At 42.7% G+C, this 20,876-nt stretch overlaps 1 protein-coding gene across 1 annotated transcript in view; it reads right to left on the bottom strand.

Moving 5' to 3' along the window:
- The window catches only part of LOC105467818 (RNA binding fox-1 homolog 1), a 2,482,591-nt gene that overhangs the window by 47,055 nt on the left and 2,414,660 nt on the right, over positions 1–20,876 (bottom strand). The window contains 2 exon segments of the mRNA XM_071083652.1: positions 2,505–2,544; positions 13,498–13,630. Of these exon segments, the coding sequence (XP_070939753.1) occupies positions 2,505–2,544; positions 13,498–13,630 (173 nt within the window).

Below are 20,876 nucleotides of genomic sequence, written 5' to 3'. Positions count from 1 at the left end.
AAAAACGAAGCTTGGGGATATTTCCACTCATCAGAACATGTTGGTATCTCAAGGGAGGTAGGGTAGTGGCTTAAAAAAGCACATTCAAGATTATGACATACTTCTAGCTAGGGCGAATCTTGTTCTGTATATTCTGCAATGCAGAACAGATTTATATTTCTTTTCCTTAAATTTATGGTCATCAACAACCTCTTGTTCTGCTGCTGAGCTGGGCAGTGGCGCAGGCTAGTTTCTTACTGTCCAATATACACACAGACACACCAGCAGCAATATGTTAAATTTGTCATCGGACAAAGCAAAATATTCAGGATTCTACAAGAATCTACAAGATTCTAGAGACTTTTTAGAGACAGGACAGAAACGTGCTGGGTAAACAAATTTCTAAATTCATATCACAGGAACTTTTTCTGCCACCTGATTGCATATGTGATTATTCTCCTCTGAAAAATCTTATTGTCATTATCACATAAAGAGTAGGGAAAATGATAACTTTTGGCTGGGGGTCGTGGCCTGAAAAGTCAGAGAAGGGGCAGTTTTATAAACGAAGCTATCAGACAACTTAGGACTGGAAGAAACCCTGTCCTGTGAAGCTCACTTAGATGCTTCCCAGGCTGCACCACTGTACCCAGTGGCCTTGGCTCAAACATGAATATGTGACAGACAAAATCTCCTAAAGGAACTAGAAAAGCACAAAGGGACACTTCTGTGGCTTTCTTCTCTGAACAAATTTTCTTTTTCCTGTCTAGTCAAGTGGTTGGCATATTTCCTCCTCCTTTGTGTTTTTTATCTATTTGCACTGCTCTGTGGATTCTCTGATGCAGCAGTATGCCCCAATCGATACACACACTCTCACTCACTTAAATGAGGCCCTTGTTTTTCCTTATTTGTGGGAGCTCCACAGACCTTGCCTTCAGGCAGCCTCTCCTTCCTGCTACTCAAGAATCTGAGGCCAGCAAGACACCAGTTGGACATCTGCATAAGATACCACACATTAATTATTCAATAAATTACTGTCAGTTTGAATAAACGGAGGCATGAAGAGGTGGACACTCACTAAATGATAGTGAAATATTTTTAACTAAGGAAAATCTGTATTTTTTTCTTGGGCAGGTGTTGCTGGAGATAGTTTCCATTTTGGTGGATTTTTTAAAAAAGCATTTCTCTATCCCTTGTCTATTCCCTCTCATTTCTAAAGGCCTAAATTCTGCAATGCCAACTACCATTCTGGCTCCTTCCATCTGCAATCATCTACTCATGGGCTACATGAAGGCGAGAGCCAGGACTGGTGATTGGGTTTAGCAGGTGCTTGAGGATATATGAATGGGCTTCAAACTGCTCAGCCCCAGCCTGCCTCATAATTTAAAATCTGAAAGTCTGGAAAAGAGGACGTGAGACGGAAAAGCTTAAGTTCCACAAAAAAGAAAAAAATTGATGGATCACTGAGTGAATTAGGACATATGGGTTGTTCACTCACTTTGTTATGGGGGAAAAATACCCACAGATCATAGTAAATATGCTTGATGCAATAGAACTCAACTAAGTCTATCATTGATGGAGATAAACACTATATCTCAAAACTGTAATGATTTGAAATTCAAAAGGAATAAAATAATCAGTGGCTTATCTTCTAGTACCTGATATCAATTTTATCAGAAATATGATTTTTTTGCTGTGTAGCCTATAAAACAAATATAATCCCATCGACTGAGGTCTTTAGTAATACAAATTGTGATTTAGGGAGTATGTCCCAACACTGCCCACTTATTCAAAATTGTGTTTACTCCAAGTCATTTTCATAACATCATTGCTCGTATCATAATGCGGGAGAATAACTACCTCTAGTTGAACATAGATAAGTTGAATTCTTCTCATGAGAAATAGTCTTTTTTCTATAAATAAACTTAAAGTGTTACTATTAAGCAATTTTAAGTCATATAATTGGGGGAAATGGAATAAAAGGTTAAAGAAAATGGGGGCTCAATGTTCAATTTGACATACATTTTGTTAAGAGAATTTGTAGGAGATGTTTAGGGCTAAACTTGCCCCTGAGAGAGAGTGTTCCTAAGGCTGCTGTGATATTTTAGGGAAAACATCAAAAATATCAGCCATGAAAATATCTTTTAAACCTCTGCAGCTGGTAACTACAGCTGTTATCCTAAATATTATACCGAAAACAAAGAACATATTGAGAACTCGAGAGACATTTTTTTTGTGGGTGAAGTGGGGTCTTCAGTTGGCATGAAAGAAATGCCACTTTTTTGGGGGGATTGCATTTATTCTGAAGTTGATCGAGGGGTTAATTCCACCCCACTAAACAGCCAGTGACGTCTGCCATGAGCCCAGGGGCAGAAGTCTTTCTGTCCTGCAAGACAAACCACTGAATTATTTCCTGCGAACCAAGGAGAGAAACTCAACTACACTGAGTAGAGGAATTCACAGCAAACTTGTAAAAAGAATGACTCCAGGAGGAAACGGGGACGGCATGCAAGTGAAGGAATACTTACATAAATGTCTGCACCATAAAATCCATCCTGGTAAACAACACTGCAAGGGTGCACACACAAAGAGAAACATCCATATTAGTGCATTTCCCATGCAGACACACCAACCCCTGCACTGGCGAGGTTAGTCTGGTCACAAGATCCAAAACACAGGAACCGAGGATCGTTTTCACATTGATTTAAGGAGGTTGGAGACAACAGCACTTGAGCAAACTGAGAAAATTAGGCCGGGCTTTGGTGCTGGCCCAGAATTAGGATGTGTGGTGTGGTGGTGGTGGTGGTGGCAGCGGCGTGCTGGGTCCCAAACTTCCCACTCTCTCAGGAGTGGGTACAGAAATGCACGACTTTGAAATGCAAAGAGGACTGAGATTTAAGTGGCCCAAGCAGACATGAGCATCTTAACAGGTCAGAGTTGGCAGTCAAACCACATATAACCCCCTACCCCACAGAAGAAAAACCCAAAACATCTATCTATAAAAATAGGATTTAAAAGGTCGAGACACAGATTGCAGCATTCTCAATACGGGCTACAGCCAAATGGCCTCAGGTGAGCTGGACAACACAAACGGTTTCAAAAATTTTCTTTTACATTCTTTCACATTGTATTATACTTCATAATTCCATGTACATTATTTTATGGTAAATGGAGAATGTCTCTAATTGTATGTGGGTGAGCATGGGTATGTGTGCAAGAATCTGTTTTGTGTGCAGACATGTCTTCATGTGTACAAGTGCATTGTGTGCATATTTGTGTAGGTGTGTTAATATGGACAAGTGTAGGAATGCATGTTTGCACTTGTCTATAGTATATGCATGCATGGAAACATGTATATGTGCATGTGTATATGTGTATATGTGTATTGGGATATTTATGTATTTGTGTACTTATATGTACAGGAGTATATACATGTGCATATCTGTATGTTCACATAAATTATATCTAGACGAAACAAAGTCCCACACCTTGATTGAACAAGTCCAATCTGATAGCAGCTCTCTGATTGCCACCCATATAGTGACCATCCCAGAAAGAAGAGACTTCACAGGGCTGGGGACAGGGGTTAGGGAATGATTCTCCAAAGCTTTTTGGTATACTTTGAGTAAAAAAAAAAAACAAGAAAAGAAGCTCTTAGCTATGTGGTCGTGAGAAACTGATTTATATTTCCTAAGCATGAAAATGAGTTTAACAAGAATCATATGTAGCCTTAACATGTTTCTGTAAGGATCACAAGGCATCTTGCATATGAAACTGTTTCTAAAAGACTTTTTAAAAGGATCGTAGTGATTTACAATCTTCCCCAATACCTTCCCATGACGTTTCTAGATGACTTATGATTCCAGCAAAGGACCGATGAGCCCCACCATTGAATGAGGCTGAGGTTCTAATAGAAACACAACTTTAATACCAAAGGCTTGCAGCACATTTCAGTAGCAGAATTGGACCCACATGTAAGCAAAGCATATTGAGCCAAGGGAAGGCATTTTACAACACACACACACAGCACTGACACACACACACGCGGCTGTGACACTGGTTTGCTGGAGAACACTCTAGTGCGCTTCTTAGAGTATTCTGGAGTCAACTGACTAAACTCCAAGTACCATTGTCCTTAAAAATGTGGCAGGGATTTCCCACAGTAAGGAGGTTGGTAGAAATAGCTTTCAGCTGTTGTTCATATTTGATCCTGGAGGGCTACAGTTCACAAAAGCACTTGTGAAGTGGCGTAAAGCCCCAATCCAAGGTGCTGAGGTGTGCAGCGTCCTGAGCTATGCTTTGAATTCTTTTTCAATATTTCCAACACAAAGGACAGAATGTTGGTTGGGGGGTCAGAAGGCAGAGTCACCCTCTGCGAACAAGACTTGGAACGGGTCTGATGAAAGAGAGGTGAGCCACAAATATTTAGTTTGGGTCCCCAACCACAGAGCTGATCACTTAGCCATATCAAAACAGCTCCATCCCGTTCTTTCATGCTGCCATGCCCTTGCACGTGCAATGCCTTGTGCTGGCAATGCCGTTTATTCCAGTATCCTCATCCAAAAGCAGTGAGATGACCATTCAAGAGCCAAGTTAGATGGTAAGCACAGGGGCATCTGAGTCAAACTGCAGCATCCTCAATCAATAGCTCAGTACCTTTGGACACATCACGTGAGATATCTGAACCTCACTTACTCATCTGTTAAAAAGGGAAAATAGGTAAGTGCCTACCTCAAGGGAGGGTTTCATAAGATAACGCTTGCAAAGGGATGGGCGGTGTCATCCTTAACACTGTAGCTCTAACAGGCTCACCATGTCTGAGACCCAGTGCCTTCCCATTATAAATGCCAGCATCATTTTTCAGATTCTTATTGAGTCACTCGTCAATTTCTGCCTCACATCAAAGGTATGTGTGCATGTGACTCATTGCACCTTAAAAGCTACATCCAGTGGCTTAACTAACATTCTGTCTCAATTCCTGACACATTGCTTGTTACCTAGAAGATGTACAATAACTGGGTGAATAGGGCTCATATTTTAGAGGGAAGGGTGGGCATAAGAAGGTGTCAGAAGGAGATTGGGTCATTGGTTTATCAACTTGAGGTAGAATTCAACAATGGGTCAGGTGGAGTCTCAGGTTTGTCTGATTTGGCTATTCAGTATCGATGACTTGTCAATGGAGGAGAAATTATGATTAACAGACTCGAACCTGAATTAGGAGACCAGGGCAAGAGACTAGACAGAAAGCAGTCTAGAAGTAAACAATATATCTTTCACTAAATATGAAACATATACCTTTAAATATGGGAAATAATGACTTCTAAAGATCTCAATGGTAGAACCTCATCTGTCTCTGATTTTCTGTGAATGGAGAAAAGAACTGACTCCAGGCCTTGGAGGCTCTTCCAACAGGGCACACGGCATGGGTGTGGGCCAAGAGTGGGGTTCTATGATGTGGCTGAGGCTGAGCTCTAGCCAAGAAACTGATCCCTTCTTTCATTAAGACAAGTTGTTATGCACCATGGTCAGTTTTGTGTCTCCATGTCAAGCCTATTTGTACCAACATTGCCCAGAGGTGAGGCAAGAACATGCCGTGATGTTTGCTCTTAGAAGTCTCTGCTTAGTAGGGTAACCTGATCACCATGCTTTGTCCTCCACCGTGGGCTGTGGAAAGTTACTTGGGGGACACAGACATCCCAAATTGATGAGACATTGAACCAAAGAAGAACTGGTCTAGCTTTCTCATTGTGAAAAGCTCAAACTGCATACGTACTATTTCTCTATTGAAAAGTTTTCTGTACTCCAACTACTATGCCAAGGCATGGAGACTGAAGAAGTAAAGCCCCCCTCAGGAAACATGCCCTCCCAGAGTGTACAGGGAGTGGGACACACAGTCACAAATTATGCACAAAATTGTAGAATCACAGCTGGGATAGAGGCTGCAGGAGAGAGCAACAGAGGTCCCCTGAATGTGGAACGGAAGGAGGCAAGGCCAGCAGCAGAGATGAGAGAGGCTGAGCAAATGGCAGAGAAACCTCAAAGCCTTGGCTCAGTAGAGAGGAGGGAAGAGCTGTCAAGGCAAAGGGTGGTGGGGCGAGGGTACTGCTAAGGCAAGACCCATGGTTGGAAGACACATGGCCTGGCTTCTTGGAGGGCTGGGGAGAAAGGTATAATGTCTAGCTTTAAGTTCTAAATATGGTGGCTTCACAGCGAAAAGATGATTGTAGCTGCCATTATAAACCCCATCATGAAGGAATTACTTATTTTCAAAGTGCACATGTATTGGAGAGAAATGGAAAGGACAAGTGATCTATCTATAGGATAGCTCTAAAAAATGTGGAACCAATGTAGTCATCCTCACTGGCAATGTGAAATAAAACCATGTAATGGGAAGCCAATTTTGCCAAAACACTGTTTTTCTCCCTAATAGTAACAGCATGAGCACCAATACTCCCACTACTCACATTTGTAGAACACTTACCATGGATCAGTCCCTATTCTAGATAGTCTGTGCTCATAATCCCACTCAGTCCTCAGAACACCCCTATGAGATGGATAAAATGATGATCGCCTCTTTAGACATGTAGAAACTGAAAGATAGCTGGGTATTGACTGAACTGGGATTTGAGCCCAGGGAGTCTGGCTCCACAGCGCAAACTCTTAAGTACTATGGCAAGCAGTGGTGGTCAAACTTGAATGCGTATCAGAATCACCTGGAGGACTTTTGAAACACAGATGGCTGGGCCCCACGCCCAGCCAACAGGTTCTGATTCAATAGATCTGGATGACAGCATCTAAGAGCTTACATTTCTAACAAATTAACAGATGATGCTGATGCTACTGGTCCCAGGACAATGAGAATCATTGCTCTATGCAACACCATCCTCCAAGTGTTTTTACTTTACATGTGAGACAAAACTGAAGGTCGGCCTCCTGGGTCATATTCTAATGGAGGAGCTGATTACAGGAAAGCTCTTATCACAAAGCCGCATGCTAATTTCCAAAAATGTATCCAAATAATTTTTAAAGCCTCAACAAACAGCTGCACTTAAAATATAAGATATGTAGGGAAAGAGGCACAGGGATCCATGTCTACAGTGCAGCTATAGATAAACTAACCACAGAACAGTTAGAAGGGAGTTACCATCGTGCACTAAACAGGTGCAGTCCTATTTCAATGCAGAGATGGTACGTCTAGCCATGTAAAGGTAATTGTATTGCTTGTCAATCACATTGGGACTCAATATGCTTTTGCAAGGATATAATGCAAATGCACATCTTATTTTCTTAGAAAAGTAATAGCAGTAGTTAAATATTTGAATGAATGCAAGCAGGGAGTGATTGCACTATAGAAAATTAGTTTACTTTAAAAAATATATAAAATGCCCAAGCCATACAATCTGCCTGTGTAATATAATATATACCAGCCACAAGTATATTCTCATAGAAAAGGCTGTTCACAATTGTTCTACCCTGAGGCCCCTTCCCACTAGAAAATAAACTTTCTAAAGTGTTCAAATACCACTGTGTTTTAATGGATATTAGGGGCTATCAGAAACTCGCTGGCATTTGTATAGAATTGGGGGTGTGTGGTGTGTTTGTACACATTTTCCTAGAGAATTTTTAATCAGATTATTAAAGGCATCTGTGAAAATGCCTTTTTCACATTCTCTCCTCCAGAAAAAGGATTTAAAGACCACTAATTCATGATGTTTGTCTATAAATTCACTCTATTAAGAGGCTGTTTGGATTACATTTTAAAACTAGCAAATAAGAAATCACACTTTATAAAAATAATTCGGCAAAAGAAGCTTGTCCAACCCTCAGTCCATAGGCTGCATGTGGCCTCAACACAAATTCATTAACTTTCTTAAAACACTGAGATTTTTTTTTTTTTTTTTTTTTTTGCTCATCAGCTGTAGTTAGTGTATGTATATTTTATGTGTGGTCCAAGTCAATTCATTCAGTGTGTCCCAGGGAAACCAAAAGATTGGATGCCCGTGTGTGTAAACTATTCTGAGAATGGATAATGATGACTTTTGTCCTTAGTATTTATGTTAAATGAGTAAAGTTCCTAAGCATCAGATAATACGAGTTGGGGACTTTGGGTTTTATCTTATAAATATCTGAGAGCATGGCTGATCTATACACAGAAAGATATGCCTATGGTCCCAGAGACTGTTGTCAGAGGCTTTTTTAAGACTTAACCTGAAAACATTTCCAAAAGGTCAATTTGTTCTTCCACTGGCCAGCTTTGTTTTCTCCTGGGATACTCCCTTATCTTTCCTATACCCCAAATAGTATACAGTCTTATCAAAATACTTCCCAAGGGTAACTCGGGGAAGTTTACACAGATGTATGACAATTACCTGAGAAAGCACAGAAAATCTTGCTCAGAGATACCTAGAGAACCAAAACCAAAAGCCTACAGCAGACACTAGATGCTTAGGCTTAGAATAGTAATAAAAACATGGCCAGGGGGTGGTGGCGCACACCTGTAATCCCCCTACTTCGGGAGGCTGAGGTGGGCAGATCACTTGAGGTCAGGAGTTTGAGACCAGCCTGGCCAATACGGGGAAACCCTGTCTCTACTAAAAATACAAAAAATTAGCCGGGTGTGGTTGGCATGTGCCTATAACCCCAGCTACTTGGGAGGCTGAAGACAGGAGAATTGCTTGAACCCAGGAGGAGAAGTTTGCAGTGAGCTGAGATTGTACCACTGCAGTTCAACGTGGGTGACAGAGCAAGACTCCATCTCAAAAATAACACATGTGATGCTCCATCAGAGCACCCCATTGTACTCCCTTGAAATATGCATGGTACATAATAGGTACTCATGGAGTTCCTCTTCGATAGGGAGGGGATTGGGGTTTAGCTGCTGTTTTCTAACATCAGAGATTACTAAGTCTATAGGGTTTGTCTCCAATGCCTCCACTTGCCGTTTTGATGCATAGATAATAAGCTTCTGAGCTCCCTGAACAGCAATTACCTGATGGGTAATTCCTCCCAAATGTGAATCATAGGAAGCTAGACTGGGCATTGTGGCTTCTCAATCAAATTGACTCCAGGATCAAAGGCAAGGAGAAATAAGGAAAACTCGACTCTGCTCTGTGACTGTTCCCTACTCAATATTGTATTTGCAATCTACATATTCCATAAGCAGTGGAAATGCCTCAACCATTTCTTGAACGAAATGGAGGTCTATGAAACTGCACGTGCCCCCTAGCAAAGATAAATAATGCATAGAGGGAGAGACATGGGGAATTCTTGTTTACTCAACCACAAGCAAAAGGGATGTTGAGAAAGAAGACTATGAGTGGTTAATACAGTCGCTAAGTTCACCAACCTGGAGAACAGCAGGCACAGTTCACTGAATGCATGTCACAGGATGGACCAAGTTGTCACCTTACATGAATTTCCCTACGTCACCCTCTATCAACTCTACGGGGGCAGATACATCCCCACTCTCTCTTATGGAAACTCTCTATAGACGTTAAGTAAGCTATCCAAGCCAGTATGGGTAGAATATTCGGGCTCAGTCTTATTCACCTTAAATCCAGTGTCTTCCTAGGACTGTAAAATTCCATAGACTATGTAGACCTATGTAGACATTACTTTCTAACTCTTCACTCGGTCTCATTCAGTTGATGTTGGCATTTGGGACTCAGTTGGGAGTTGGTTGGTTTGGTATAGGGTTTTACACTTGTACCTATGATCCCACCATGATCCACAACCGTCCCTACGCCTGGAGGAATCATCATGTATTAATGTCCCAAGAGGTTTCTATTTAGGCATGTGAGATAAAAGAGAACAGGGCCTCTTCATTACCTGTGTTCTTCAGCTGCATGGAAGGGCTTCAGAAAATATCAAGACATGGAAGGAAAACGCAAATCAAGAAAAGGAAATGGATGAATGCCTGGGCACGGTGGCTCATACCTATAATCCCAGCACTTTGGGAGGTCCAGGTGGGCAGATCACCTGAGGTCAGGAGTTCAAGACCAGCCTGGCCAACATGGTGAAGCCCCATTTCTATTAAAAATACAAAAATTGGCCAGGTGTGGTGGCGGGCATCTGCAATCCCAGCTACTTAGGAAGCTGAGTTTGGAGAATCGCTTGAACCCAGGAGTCGGACGTTGCCGTGAGTCGAGGTCACACCATTGCACTCAAGCCTGGGTGACAGAGCGAGACTCTGTCTCAAATTTTTTTTTTAAAAGGAAATTGATGAATGTAGGGCATCCTTAAGGACTCTACTCATGTGACTATCTTTGTTGGATACCTCCAAGGGTCACCCAAGCTTCCACAAAGGTAGCCATGGAGATTCTAAAGGATATTTTCTTCAATCTCCCAGGAAGAAGATTGAAGCCATGCATGGACCTAGGATACATTTTCGACTGGTATTTTAGTAACAATATAGATTCATATTGGATACCTCAGGAAGAACAGATTTAGGTTGGCAGATATGCCTTGAATTGGTGACAGTGGAAACGATAAATTCTTAAATGCAGTTTGTTAGGTGACATCTTAGAAAAGATGAAGATTGCTTGGGGGTGTGGGTGGGGGAGGGGTCACAGGATAAAATTTCACTGTGGCAATTTAGGAAATGTTTGGACTTAAATGTATCCCCTATTTCTTCTCTTTTAGGATGCCTTCTATAAACACCCAAGCTAGACTAAGGACCATGCCCTGGTATTCACATAATACCCTCTTGTATCACTTATGTTTATTGAAATTGTTGGCTTGTATGTCACCCCCTGCCCCAACCAGAAGAAATACCTCTCAAGGTGCCATTGGTCTCTTTAGCACACAACAGTGCCCTGAAGCACAATAGGTGTCAGTCATAGGGCCATAGGGTGACCTGAACTGGGCTGGGGTAAAGACATCAGTCAAATCTAGAAGTTTTCCTCCAAAGGACTTTAGAAGACAAAAGGCTACAGAAAATGGGCTCTCTGGACCACGTGAATCCTGATGATGCTATGTCCTGAAAACAAGTATTTCCAACCTCTTTGCTACTTGCTTTCACTGAACACAAGATAGGGATCCTTACTCTTTCAGCCAACTCCTGCCCTGTGTCCCACTCTGTTCTCTTCCTTTCCAAGAGGAACCATCCCCCTGCCATCTCCTGCAGCCTAATCTATTTATTCCAGAGGAAAAGGAAACCTTTAACACGTTGGGCTCAAAGTTTTTCATACCGTGCCAATTCACTCTCGGCAGTTTGTAATCCAGTGAAACACCCAGGCAACCAGATGAATTTCCTTCTTTTTGACCAGTACCTTGCTCTAATAGATAATTGTACACATGAATGCTTGCAACCCCAGTCCTGCTGGGGCTTCTACTTCTTTGTTGAGAATTTGATCTTGCTTCTAAGTATGGCTTCAGAATTCTAGCCATACTATTATCAGGAAGGAGGCACAATCCACCATTATAACCAAACTGATCACAGATATTGCTGGAATATTAAAATTAATTTTCATCCCAAGTTAGTTACAAACACATTGTTTCATCATTTGGAAATGGTTGTGTCTCTCCCTGGTGAACATGGCATTAATTAGTTACGCATGGCTATTCCCAGCAAAGAGCACGTTCATTATAAGTTAGCTAATTTTGATTTTACAGCAGGTGTGTTATTCTGAGATGTTTATAAATTGTTCGTGTGAGGATAGCCATACAATTTTCCTTTATTTCTTTTGCTGTTTAATATAGTAGTGAGATACGGTAGATATACCAAAACGCTTCAGTTGCCATGTACTGAGAACAATTTTCAAATGAATGTGGTATAAGTGTGCAATTTTGCATTTATAACTTATGAATCTTGCTTTAGTAATTACATGAGCCCAAAGGTAACTTTGGATTTTCTTTTTCCTTCATAACTCATTACATGACCTTGGGAATAATCTTCATTTTTGCATTTCTGGATCCATAAAATGTGCTCAATGCTGTGATACCAGAGATTAAAAATTACACTCTTAACAATTCCTTCAGTGCATGGTCACATAAAAGGCTTAAGACATGCAAATATATTGGATAGGTGCTAGGGAGAATTTATAGCCAATTGATTCTTGTTTGTTACTATTCACCATGTTTTCAGTTACAATATGTGTATATATAGAGATAACTCTTGTTTTGTCCAAGAAGCTCAAAGTTGACCCAATTCTAATGACTACACAAGAAATTTGATGGACATGCTTACTACTTTTCCTTAATTTTCCCTTCCCTGATGGTTTTACCTAGTCTTTTTTTTTTTTTTCTATTTTATTGTGTTTATTTTTGAAACATTTCAAATGCTCTGGTTTGGAATGAATACATAATGAAAAAGTGTTTCTTTTTGTCATGAGTATAATAGATGATCTAGGCTAATACAGATTTTCTGAAAGATTTACAAGCAACAGAGTTATAAAAAGGGCATTTAACCCTTTTCACACAGTCTTAAATGCAGCCATATTTTCTTTTGCACACCAGAAAGCCAGTCACTGGGCAGGGAAGGCACATGCCAGACTCTTTTGGGGACTGCTGAATTTAACATAGAGCAGGCTTTCCCAGCTGCAGCATGACTGACTTTGAGCCTGATAATTCTTTCTTATTGGGGACTGTCAAACAACATCCCTAGACTCTACCCAGCAGAGGACATAGCATCTCTCCATTCCTGCTGTGACAACCAAAAATGTCTCTAGACCTTGCAAATGTCCCTTGGTCTAGGGCCACTGCCTTGGAGGCATTCCTCTCTCCCGGACTGCAGAGGTACAAGAATATTCAAGCAGGATCCCTAAAAGAGGGACAGAGGGACTAGCATTTCAAGTCTGCCACCCAACACGCCAGTACCATTTTTTTTTTCTTTTACTGAGCATTCACACCATTCCTTGATATTCGCCTGGCAATATGAAAGTCCATGCACAGAAGGATCAAATTGGCAATGGGAAACCAATTTGCGTTGTCCCCACAGAGGGAGAAAGGAAGGCAAATGCCATTATGGAAAATGCAACTGCAACGCATCTTAACTCCAATTTCATTAATTCTTGTATGTTTGCATGTGACTCAACACCTAATTTTCTCTTTGCAGGCAAAGGTTAGAGAACCTTGAAGCTCAAGATATCCCTGGGGAGGGGAGCAAGACCACCCCAGTGATTTTTACGTATAAAAACCTCACGTCTTTCTGTGGAGGAATTCAAGGGGCAAATGTGGTCCAACCTCCTTAATAACCAGATGTTTGCAATCATCAGAAATACATCTTTGACTGTAACCATTTCTGTGTTCTCCAGCATTCAGTCTCAAAGAGAATTTACATAACAACATGTGACATGTAGAGTGCTTAAAGGCACCAACCATGACAGGACAAATTACACTCATTTTTCAATACTCTTAGCAAGGTGCTCCACTGCAGGTGCGCGCGGGCTGCATGCTGGGGGCAGTTCTGGCGGTGGCAGAGAGGGGGGAATCAAGACCATCATGCGCTCACAAACAGTTCCGTGCCTCTGGGGGAGGCAGGGCTGGTGCAGGGAGGCCCGCCCAGGAGGCTGCCCCACTTACCCGCCATAGGCCGGGATCGGGGGCGGGGGCGCTGCGGCCCTGAAGGTGTTGTACACGGTGCGGCCGCGGCCTCGCAGGTGCGCCCCTCGGTAGGCGGCCGCGGCGGTGGCTGCTGGATACGGGAAGCCTGGCACTGCGGGGCAAGAGGGGGGGGAGAGAGAGAGAGCGAGCACAGGCTGTCAGATGCACACCCTGCTGTGGAAGGAACCATCCCGGGAACCCTTGTCCCTGCACAGGGTTTCAGCAGGACCCCCGCCCGCTTCCCAGAGTCAGGAGGTTAAAAAGCAGAAAGCAGCACAGTGGCCAGGGTTGGATTCCAGAGAGGATGGGTAGTTAACACAGTAGGCCATTTGCCCAGGAGAATATGGTGACTGACAAACATTTGCAACGAATTCTAAATAACGGGAGGAAAGCTCGCTGCATCAGTATTTAATTAATGAATTTATTTGAGGCAGGGACTGGTTCTGTCACCCAGGCTGGAGTGCAGTGGTGCGATCACGGCTCACTGTACCCTCCACTTCTAGGGCTCAAGTGATGCTCCTACCTCAGCCTCCCAAGTAGCTGGGACCATAGACAGCCAGGCGTGGTAGCATGCTCCTAATTTTTTAATGTTTTGTAGAGATGGGGGTCTCCCTAAGTTGCCCCGGCCGGTTTTGAAATCCTGGGTTCAAGCAATCCTCCTGTCTCTACCTCCCAAAGTGCTGGGATTACATGGACCAAACATGGACAACCCACAAACACATTTTTAAAAGGGCAGATTGCAAGATGTGTGATGTCTTGCTAGTAATCTCTGGGGCCGAACTACATGAGTGTTTTTTATTCATAGCTTTCCCCATCCTATTTTTCCAGTTTCCTTTATGTATAGATATCATCTGTTAAAACTGCTAATTGAAGTATTCCCACTGACACATGTATGTGGCATGAGTGCACAAACCACACATGCCATGAGAAACAGCTTATTACCAACATCTCATAAGCCTGCTAAACTCTTGTGCAGTATTTAAAGGCAAAGGCAACCACCATGATTACAAATATGGGAGAAGTCTGGGACCCCGAATCTTAAGAGAATGTGTGGGGCTGGGCATGGTGGCTCCTGCCTGTAATCACAGCACTTTTCGAGGCTGAGGCAGGTGGATCATGAGGTCAGGAGTTCGAGTCCAGCCTGGCCAATATGGTGAAACCCCATCTCTACTAAAAATACAAAAATTGGCCAGATGTGGTGGTGCATGCCTGTAATTCCAGCTACTTGGGAGGCTGAGGCAGGATAATTGCTTGAACCTGGGAGGTGGAGGTTGCAGTGAGCTGAGATGGCACCACTGCATTGCAGCCTGGGTGACAGAGCAAGACTCTGTCTCAAATAAGAAGAATGTGGGCAGGGATATCTTCCCTTGGGTAGAATTCTCTGAGCAGGATGAGGAGGCGAGGAGGAGTTAGGAAGGGGAATTAAGCCTGATAATTACCCCAGACCCCTGATAACTAATGCTGTCTCCTCTATATGGGATGCTCTCCCTACCATCTCATGCAAATCGTAACTCATCAGGGCCCATGAGGCCAGGAAACCACTTTTGCCTTTAAGTTCAGTTGGTTTCTCTGACCCTTCCAGTGCTCTAACCTTTCTAACCACACTTGTCCCATCTCACTAAGCAGCAAGCTGTGTTTCCCAGAGTGTGCACGGAGGATACCTGATGATTACCTCACCCCAGGATAACCAATGCTGTTTCCTCTATCTGGGATACCCTTCCTGCCATCCCATGCAAATCCTAACTCACCAGGGCCCATAGAGCCAGCAAACCACTTTTGCCTTCAAGCTCCGTTCACTTCTCTAACCCTTCCAGTGCTCTTGCCATACTGACTACGCTTGTCCCATCTCACTAAGCAGCAGGCAATGTTTCCCAAACTGTGTCCACGGAGAATGTTTTTCTGAAAAAATGCATTTGGGAAGTCCCTGTCCCAGGAGAGCCACAGTAAACGCTCAGAAAAGGCCCACCATGAAGGAAGCACTCTTAGTTAACCCAGCACAACCAAACTCCTTTTCCAGGCTTTCTGCAGAAAAGCAAACCTCTCACTGGGCAGGGGTTGTAGTTCATTTCATGTTAAAGTTGTCTCCACCCTCTATCCAAACTGCCAAGAAGAGCTTCTCCCCTTCCCACCATCAGCTTCAGGAGTAGAAGCGTTCCACCTTATGTCTTCCCATCGTTCAGAGTCCTTTCCACGCACACTGATGCATGGACCCAGGTGAGGGTTGCAGAAGGAGCAAAAAGCCAAAAGAATTGGAAGGTAAAAAATGCATGAGAAGCCTCACTGGAGGCCCCAGCTACTACCGAGGAGGTTGGACAGGCTGGCCATGCAGTGCACTTACAACTCCAAGAATTATACCTACGCCTATAGATAGGATATGTTTGTACCTACATGGTGGGTGAAGGGAGTGGGTGGGGTTCTCCACAGAAGTCATTCTGAATTACTCTTGTAATTATAAGGACCCAAATAAAATCCCTGAACCTGACCAAAGTGAAGACCAACAGGCTATTTATTATCTGGAATTCTGTGTGCTCTTAAAGGTACAACAGCCGTCCTGTTCTATGGATTCTACCATATCTTTCTCTCACAATGTGGGTGAAATACGAGGATTATAGAACCCAGAATGATTCTGTCTTTCTATTTGTATCTGAGAAGACCATAAAGGTTATTTTTAACCTTTTTATTCTTGCTAAAGACAGATTATGCCATTTTATTTAACTTTTTTTTGCCAGCTCCTAGCACCTGAGTTTCCTGGATCGCATGGCAACTGGCATACTTGAAACTGCAGAGAGGTGTGGGGTCTTAATGGGGAATGTGAGTAAATCCTAATGTCATAAAAGCCCAGAAGTAATGAGAGATGAGACACTTGATTCAGGACTGGGGAGAAAATGAGTGTGGGAATGGCTTTGACTCCAAATTTGTCTTGCCACAGTTCAACTATTAAGTTTTCAGAGGAACACCCTCGATTTTGAAATAAAGAAAATGAAGAATTCACAATCTGGCAGAGCAGCTGGCTGCCTGTGTGAGGAAACACGGTAATTACGCTGACCCATTCATTATCACTGGCTATGGAGCCGAATGAGCCAGACAAGCTCCCTCTCAGCCACAAGCAGGTTTTACAATAATTCTTGGAGGACTTAGATGTTGAGATATAACATGAAACAGAAGCTTGGCAAGAGAGAGAGGGGAGCACGTGCTGTTAAGAGCATGGAGCCAGGATTCCGTTTTGTACCCTCTTTGTTACAGGGAGAAAATGGATTTCCTGATGAAGGATATTTACAAGTCTTCCTAGGAGGTTCTTTGGGCTCCCCCAAGCAGGGCACATTAGGGGACTTCTTATTTTGTGAAAAAAACACAGGAAGGGACTGCAAAGCAATTCCTCGCTTAAATAGTGCCTTCCTGAAAGGCCAAGTACCCTTGGTAAAACAAAAGGGTTCCACAGGTCATGCTTTGGGCCAGAGGTTTCGTGGAGAAAGGGCTGGAGAATTCAAGTGTACTGGGTGGATGGTATTTTCAGTGGTCTCTTTCTTGTTAATCTAGGGCTGGCCAAGGGGCCTTTTGGTGAAATCTCTAGTTAGAAAAATGCTCATCGATCACATTGCCTTTCTTTCTTAAGTTCCTTCCTTCCTTCCTTATACTTGCTCCTTTCTTTTTTAATTCCTTCCTTTCTCCTCCCCTCCCTCTTTTCTTCCTTCCTTTCTCCTCCCCTCCCTCTTTTCTTCCTTCCTTTTGTCTTCCTTGCTTCCTGTCCTTCACTCCCTCTTTTCTTTCTTTCTTTTGTCTTCCCTCCTTCCTGTCCTTCCCTCCTCCTCTTCCTTTTTCTCCTTCCTCCTCTTTCCCCTCCCTCTTTCTTCCTCTCCTCTCTCTTCATTTATTAATTCCTGCCTTCATTACAATCCTTTCTTTCACTCTTTTTTGGAATTTTTTTCTAAAGAGGGCTGCCCTGTTCCTCCCCTGGTTCATGTAAAAATCATTAGCTTGGATCAGAAATGAAGGAGGACTCTCACTGGCGCGTGCATGCAAGCTGCATAAGGGTGGTGATCTCCATTTGTTCTGCTCATTGATTAGGATGAGTAACTGGCACCAAGCAGGTATGAGATACCTAATACTATTGCCTGGACACCCTGTCGGTGGCTAACCAATGTTTGTCTTCCTTCTGGGAGAGTACAGCCACCACCTCTTCACTGTCTGCCTTCCATAACACTGTCCTGTGTACAAAGTGACCTGCCCAGAATTTGCAGATAAACAGCATGCAAGCAACACAACTGTCAGGCGTTCGAACCAGAGCGACTCCATCTTAAGTGGGGGCTAGGAGAAAGGCCAGGACCTGCTGGACTGCATTCCCAGAAAGTTAGGTATTCCTGGCCTCTAGATGTTTAGGGTTAAGGAAACAGATTGATAATGTTGACTAAACAGACCCAGACTTGGGAGTGTCCTGATATCCTGGTATCTTGAGAACAGAAAAGCATTCCTAATTTTGCTTTAAAGATAATATCGATTCTTGCAAAATATAGTAATTGAGAAAATTCTTTCTCACAAACACTTGTAGCAGAGCACATTTCCCCATGATCTTATTTTCTTGTCCTGTATAAACAAGTATCATACCTAGGGGTGGAAGTGCTCCTCTTCTTACTTTTGGGAACACCCTACTGTCTATGGAGTAGCTGTACTTTCCCCATTTTACTTTCTTTATAAACTTGCTTTTCCTTTGCACTGTGAACTCGCCCTGAATTCTTTTTTGCACGAGATCCATGAACTCTCTCTCTGGGTCTGGATAGGAACCCCTTTCCTGTAATACAACTGAAATTTAGTCGCAATCCCTAGAAAGATAATTTCCATTTCTACCCTTGTACGTGTTTCACTGCCTCTGAAAAAGTAACCAGATTTTGAATGAGTATGATTTCAATCAAACAAGGGGAGGCTGCTTGGACCAAGTCTGTTGCACTTGGAATTATCAGAGCCTTCAATTCATTTAAATTCTCCTCGATGGCAGCACACTATCGGGATTTGAAGTTGTTTCTTGTTTTGGGGGGAAAGCAGGACTCCAGTTTTGGCCCCAGACAGGTAACACCTATTAAAAGGTCTTCATCATGTCTCTCCTTCCATATAGCCCCAGACAATGCTGTCTGACAACCCAGCCACAACAGTCCCTGAATCAAATAATTGTGTGCAACCAGGAGCCACAGAAAATAACAATCTTGATAATGCCAAACTCGTCTGACTTGTAGCTGTGCCTTCTGTGTTTCTCCCATCTTTACTAGAAGATTTTTTCCTGGCTAGGCGCAGTGGCTTACACCTGTAATCCCAACATTTTGGGAGGCCGAGGTGGGCAGATCAAGAGTTCAAGAGATCGAGACCATCCTGGCCAACATGATGAAACCCTGTCTCTACTAAAAATACAAAAATTAGCTGGGTGTGGCGATGTGCACCTGTAGTCCCAGTTACTTGGGAGGCTGAGGCAGAAGAATCACTTGAACCCAGGAGGTGGAGGTTGCAGTGAGCAGAGATCGTACCACTGAACTCCGGCCTGGGTATAGAACAAGACTCAGTCTCAAAAAAAAAAAAAAATTTATTTCCCTTGATGGTTGGTTTAGGGACAGCATGGCTTTCTTTGCATGCCACTAACACAAATAATCCCTTTCGAGGGCAAAATACGCACATGCACACACACAACTATTTGTCACACTTCCTTTACAAAACCCAGCACAGCATGGAAGAATGGATGCTTTTCTTACTTGCCTACTGGTGTGGTGGTCTGCAGGATTCTGGAACATGGTGAAATGTATATTTGAGATAATTACCTGGACATATGATTCAGATACAAATTAAACAAGACTAAAACTTTTTTGACCACATAGAAAACCTCTTACATGCTTACTTTTGAGGTATGGCACTTAGATTTTGAGTGAGAGTTATATCATCTATCCCAGTTTAGATGTCTGGATCCAGACACGCCAAATACCATAGTTTAGAGATCTAGATCCAGTAAATGGGCAATGAATGAATATTTAATAAAGCCAATGCAAAATGCCCAGTGGAAATTCACAATGTTCTCTCCATTTCTAGAACATGAAATAAAATGTTTAAGTCAATGTTAAAAGTCAAACATTGCCCTATCCAATGTTTGTAAATGCCTCTTTGTTAATTTAAAAAAACAAAGTTATGGAGAAAAGACAGCCAACTATGGTCATTTCTAAACCCCAACACTGGAAGGTTTGATTTTTTTTTTTTCCTAGTTCAACTTAAAGTTAACTCACATGTAAGAAGACCATCAATAAGGAACAGTGGAAAGGATGCAGGTTGATGTGTGGATATAGTATAAATCCTTAGTTTTTGGCATGAGGGAGACAAGAAAACCCATAGGTTCATTGTAATGAAGAGATTCCTTCTGAAGCCTTATCCAACATGAATCAAAGAGAAAAATCTGGTATCACTGCAACACAAATTGGATGCAGCTCATAAGCTAAAAATGAATTTCTCTCAAAACAGGGCAAGAGCTTTCGAAGAAAATACCAATTGAGCATCTTGTTGACACATCAGCATTTCCAGCTCACCCACTCTCACCCTTCAGCTACATTTATATACAGAGCGTATTTTGAGGGAGGTTAGTGGAGTAACCATCTCATTTCTTGGGAATAAGTAGTTCTGTCCCATGGAACTCGGTGAAATGGAAGCTTTAGGGATGCAACAAGAGGCACGCTGTGGTGGTGCTCAAGTATCACGGCAAATCAACATTTTAAAACGGAAGATGTGTGGGTGTATCCACCAGCCAAATGGGCCATTTACTAAAGTGTCAACTGCTAACTGCCGGCTCCCCCTCAAAAACAAAGCCCCCACCTCCCACCTCCAATGAGCCCTGCACTCGATGTATTTACAGTGATGAGTGTGTCTTCTCTTCCTCTCTTTTACGAACATGGTGCTTACCTTCGAAAATAAACACAAATGAGATCATCTCACCAGCCAGGAAATCCCGAGAGAAGAAACACAAAACCAGTGGAAAATACTTGAGGGTTATAAACTGCATATTAAAGTTTTAGAGCTCTGGGAGAGATGGAAGAGTAGCAGATGCAAAACCCGACAGGGGGGCGGATTCTGCATCAAAGCCATAAAAATATACAACCGCTTTAATGGGCAATTATTCTTTGCATTTGTGCGCTGGTTTGAATTTGCATGAGATTGCCAGATGCCCTGGAAAAGGTGGGCATCCGAATGGATGAGGGGGGCTCTCTTTGTCCCGCTCCTGCTCTCCCTTTCTCCATAATGACACGTGTCCCCACCCTTGGAAGGTTTTAAGACGGAGAGAGATTCATGCAAATTTGGGGTGAAATTGTTCTGTGGGTAATTTATGGTAGGAAATACTC

Source organism: Macaca nemestrina, chromosome 18, assembly GCF_043159975.1.
Source record: "Macaca nemestrina isolate mMacNem1 chromosome 18, mMacNem.hap1, whole genome shotgun sequence".
In the NCBI taxonomy this organism is placed as follows: Eukaryota; Metazoa; Chordata; class Mammalia; order Primates; family Cercopithecidae; genus Macaca; species Macaca nemestrina.
Note: the sequence above shows the minus strand (reverse complement) of the source record. Positions and strands in the feature narration are given on the sequence as shown.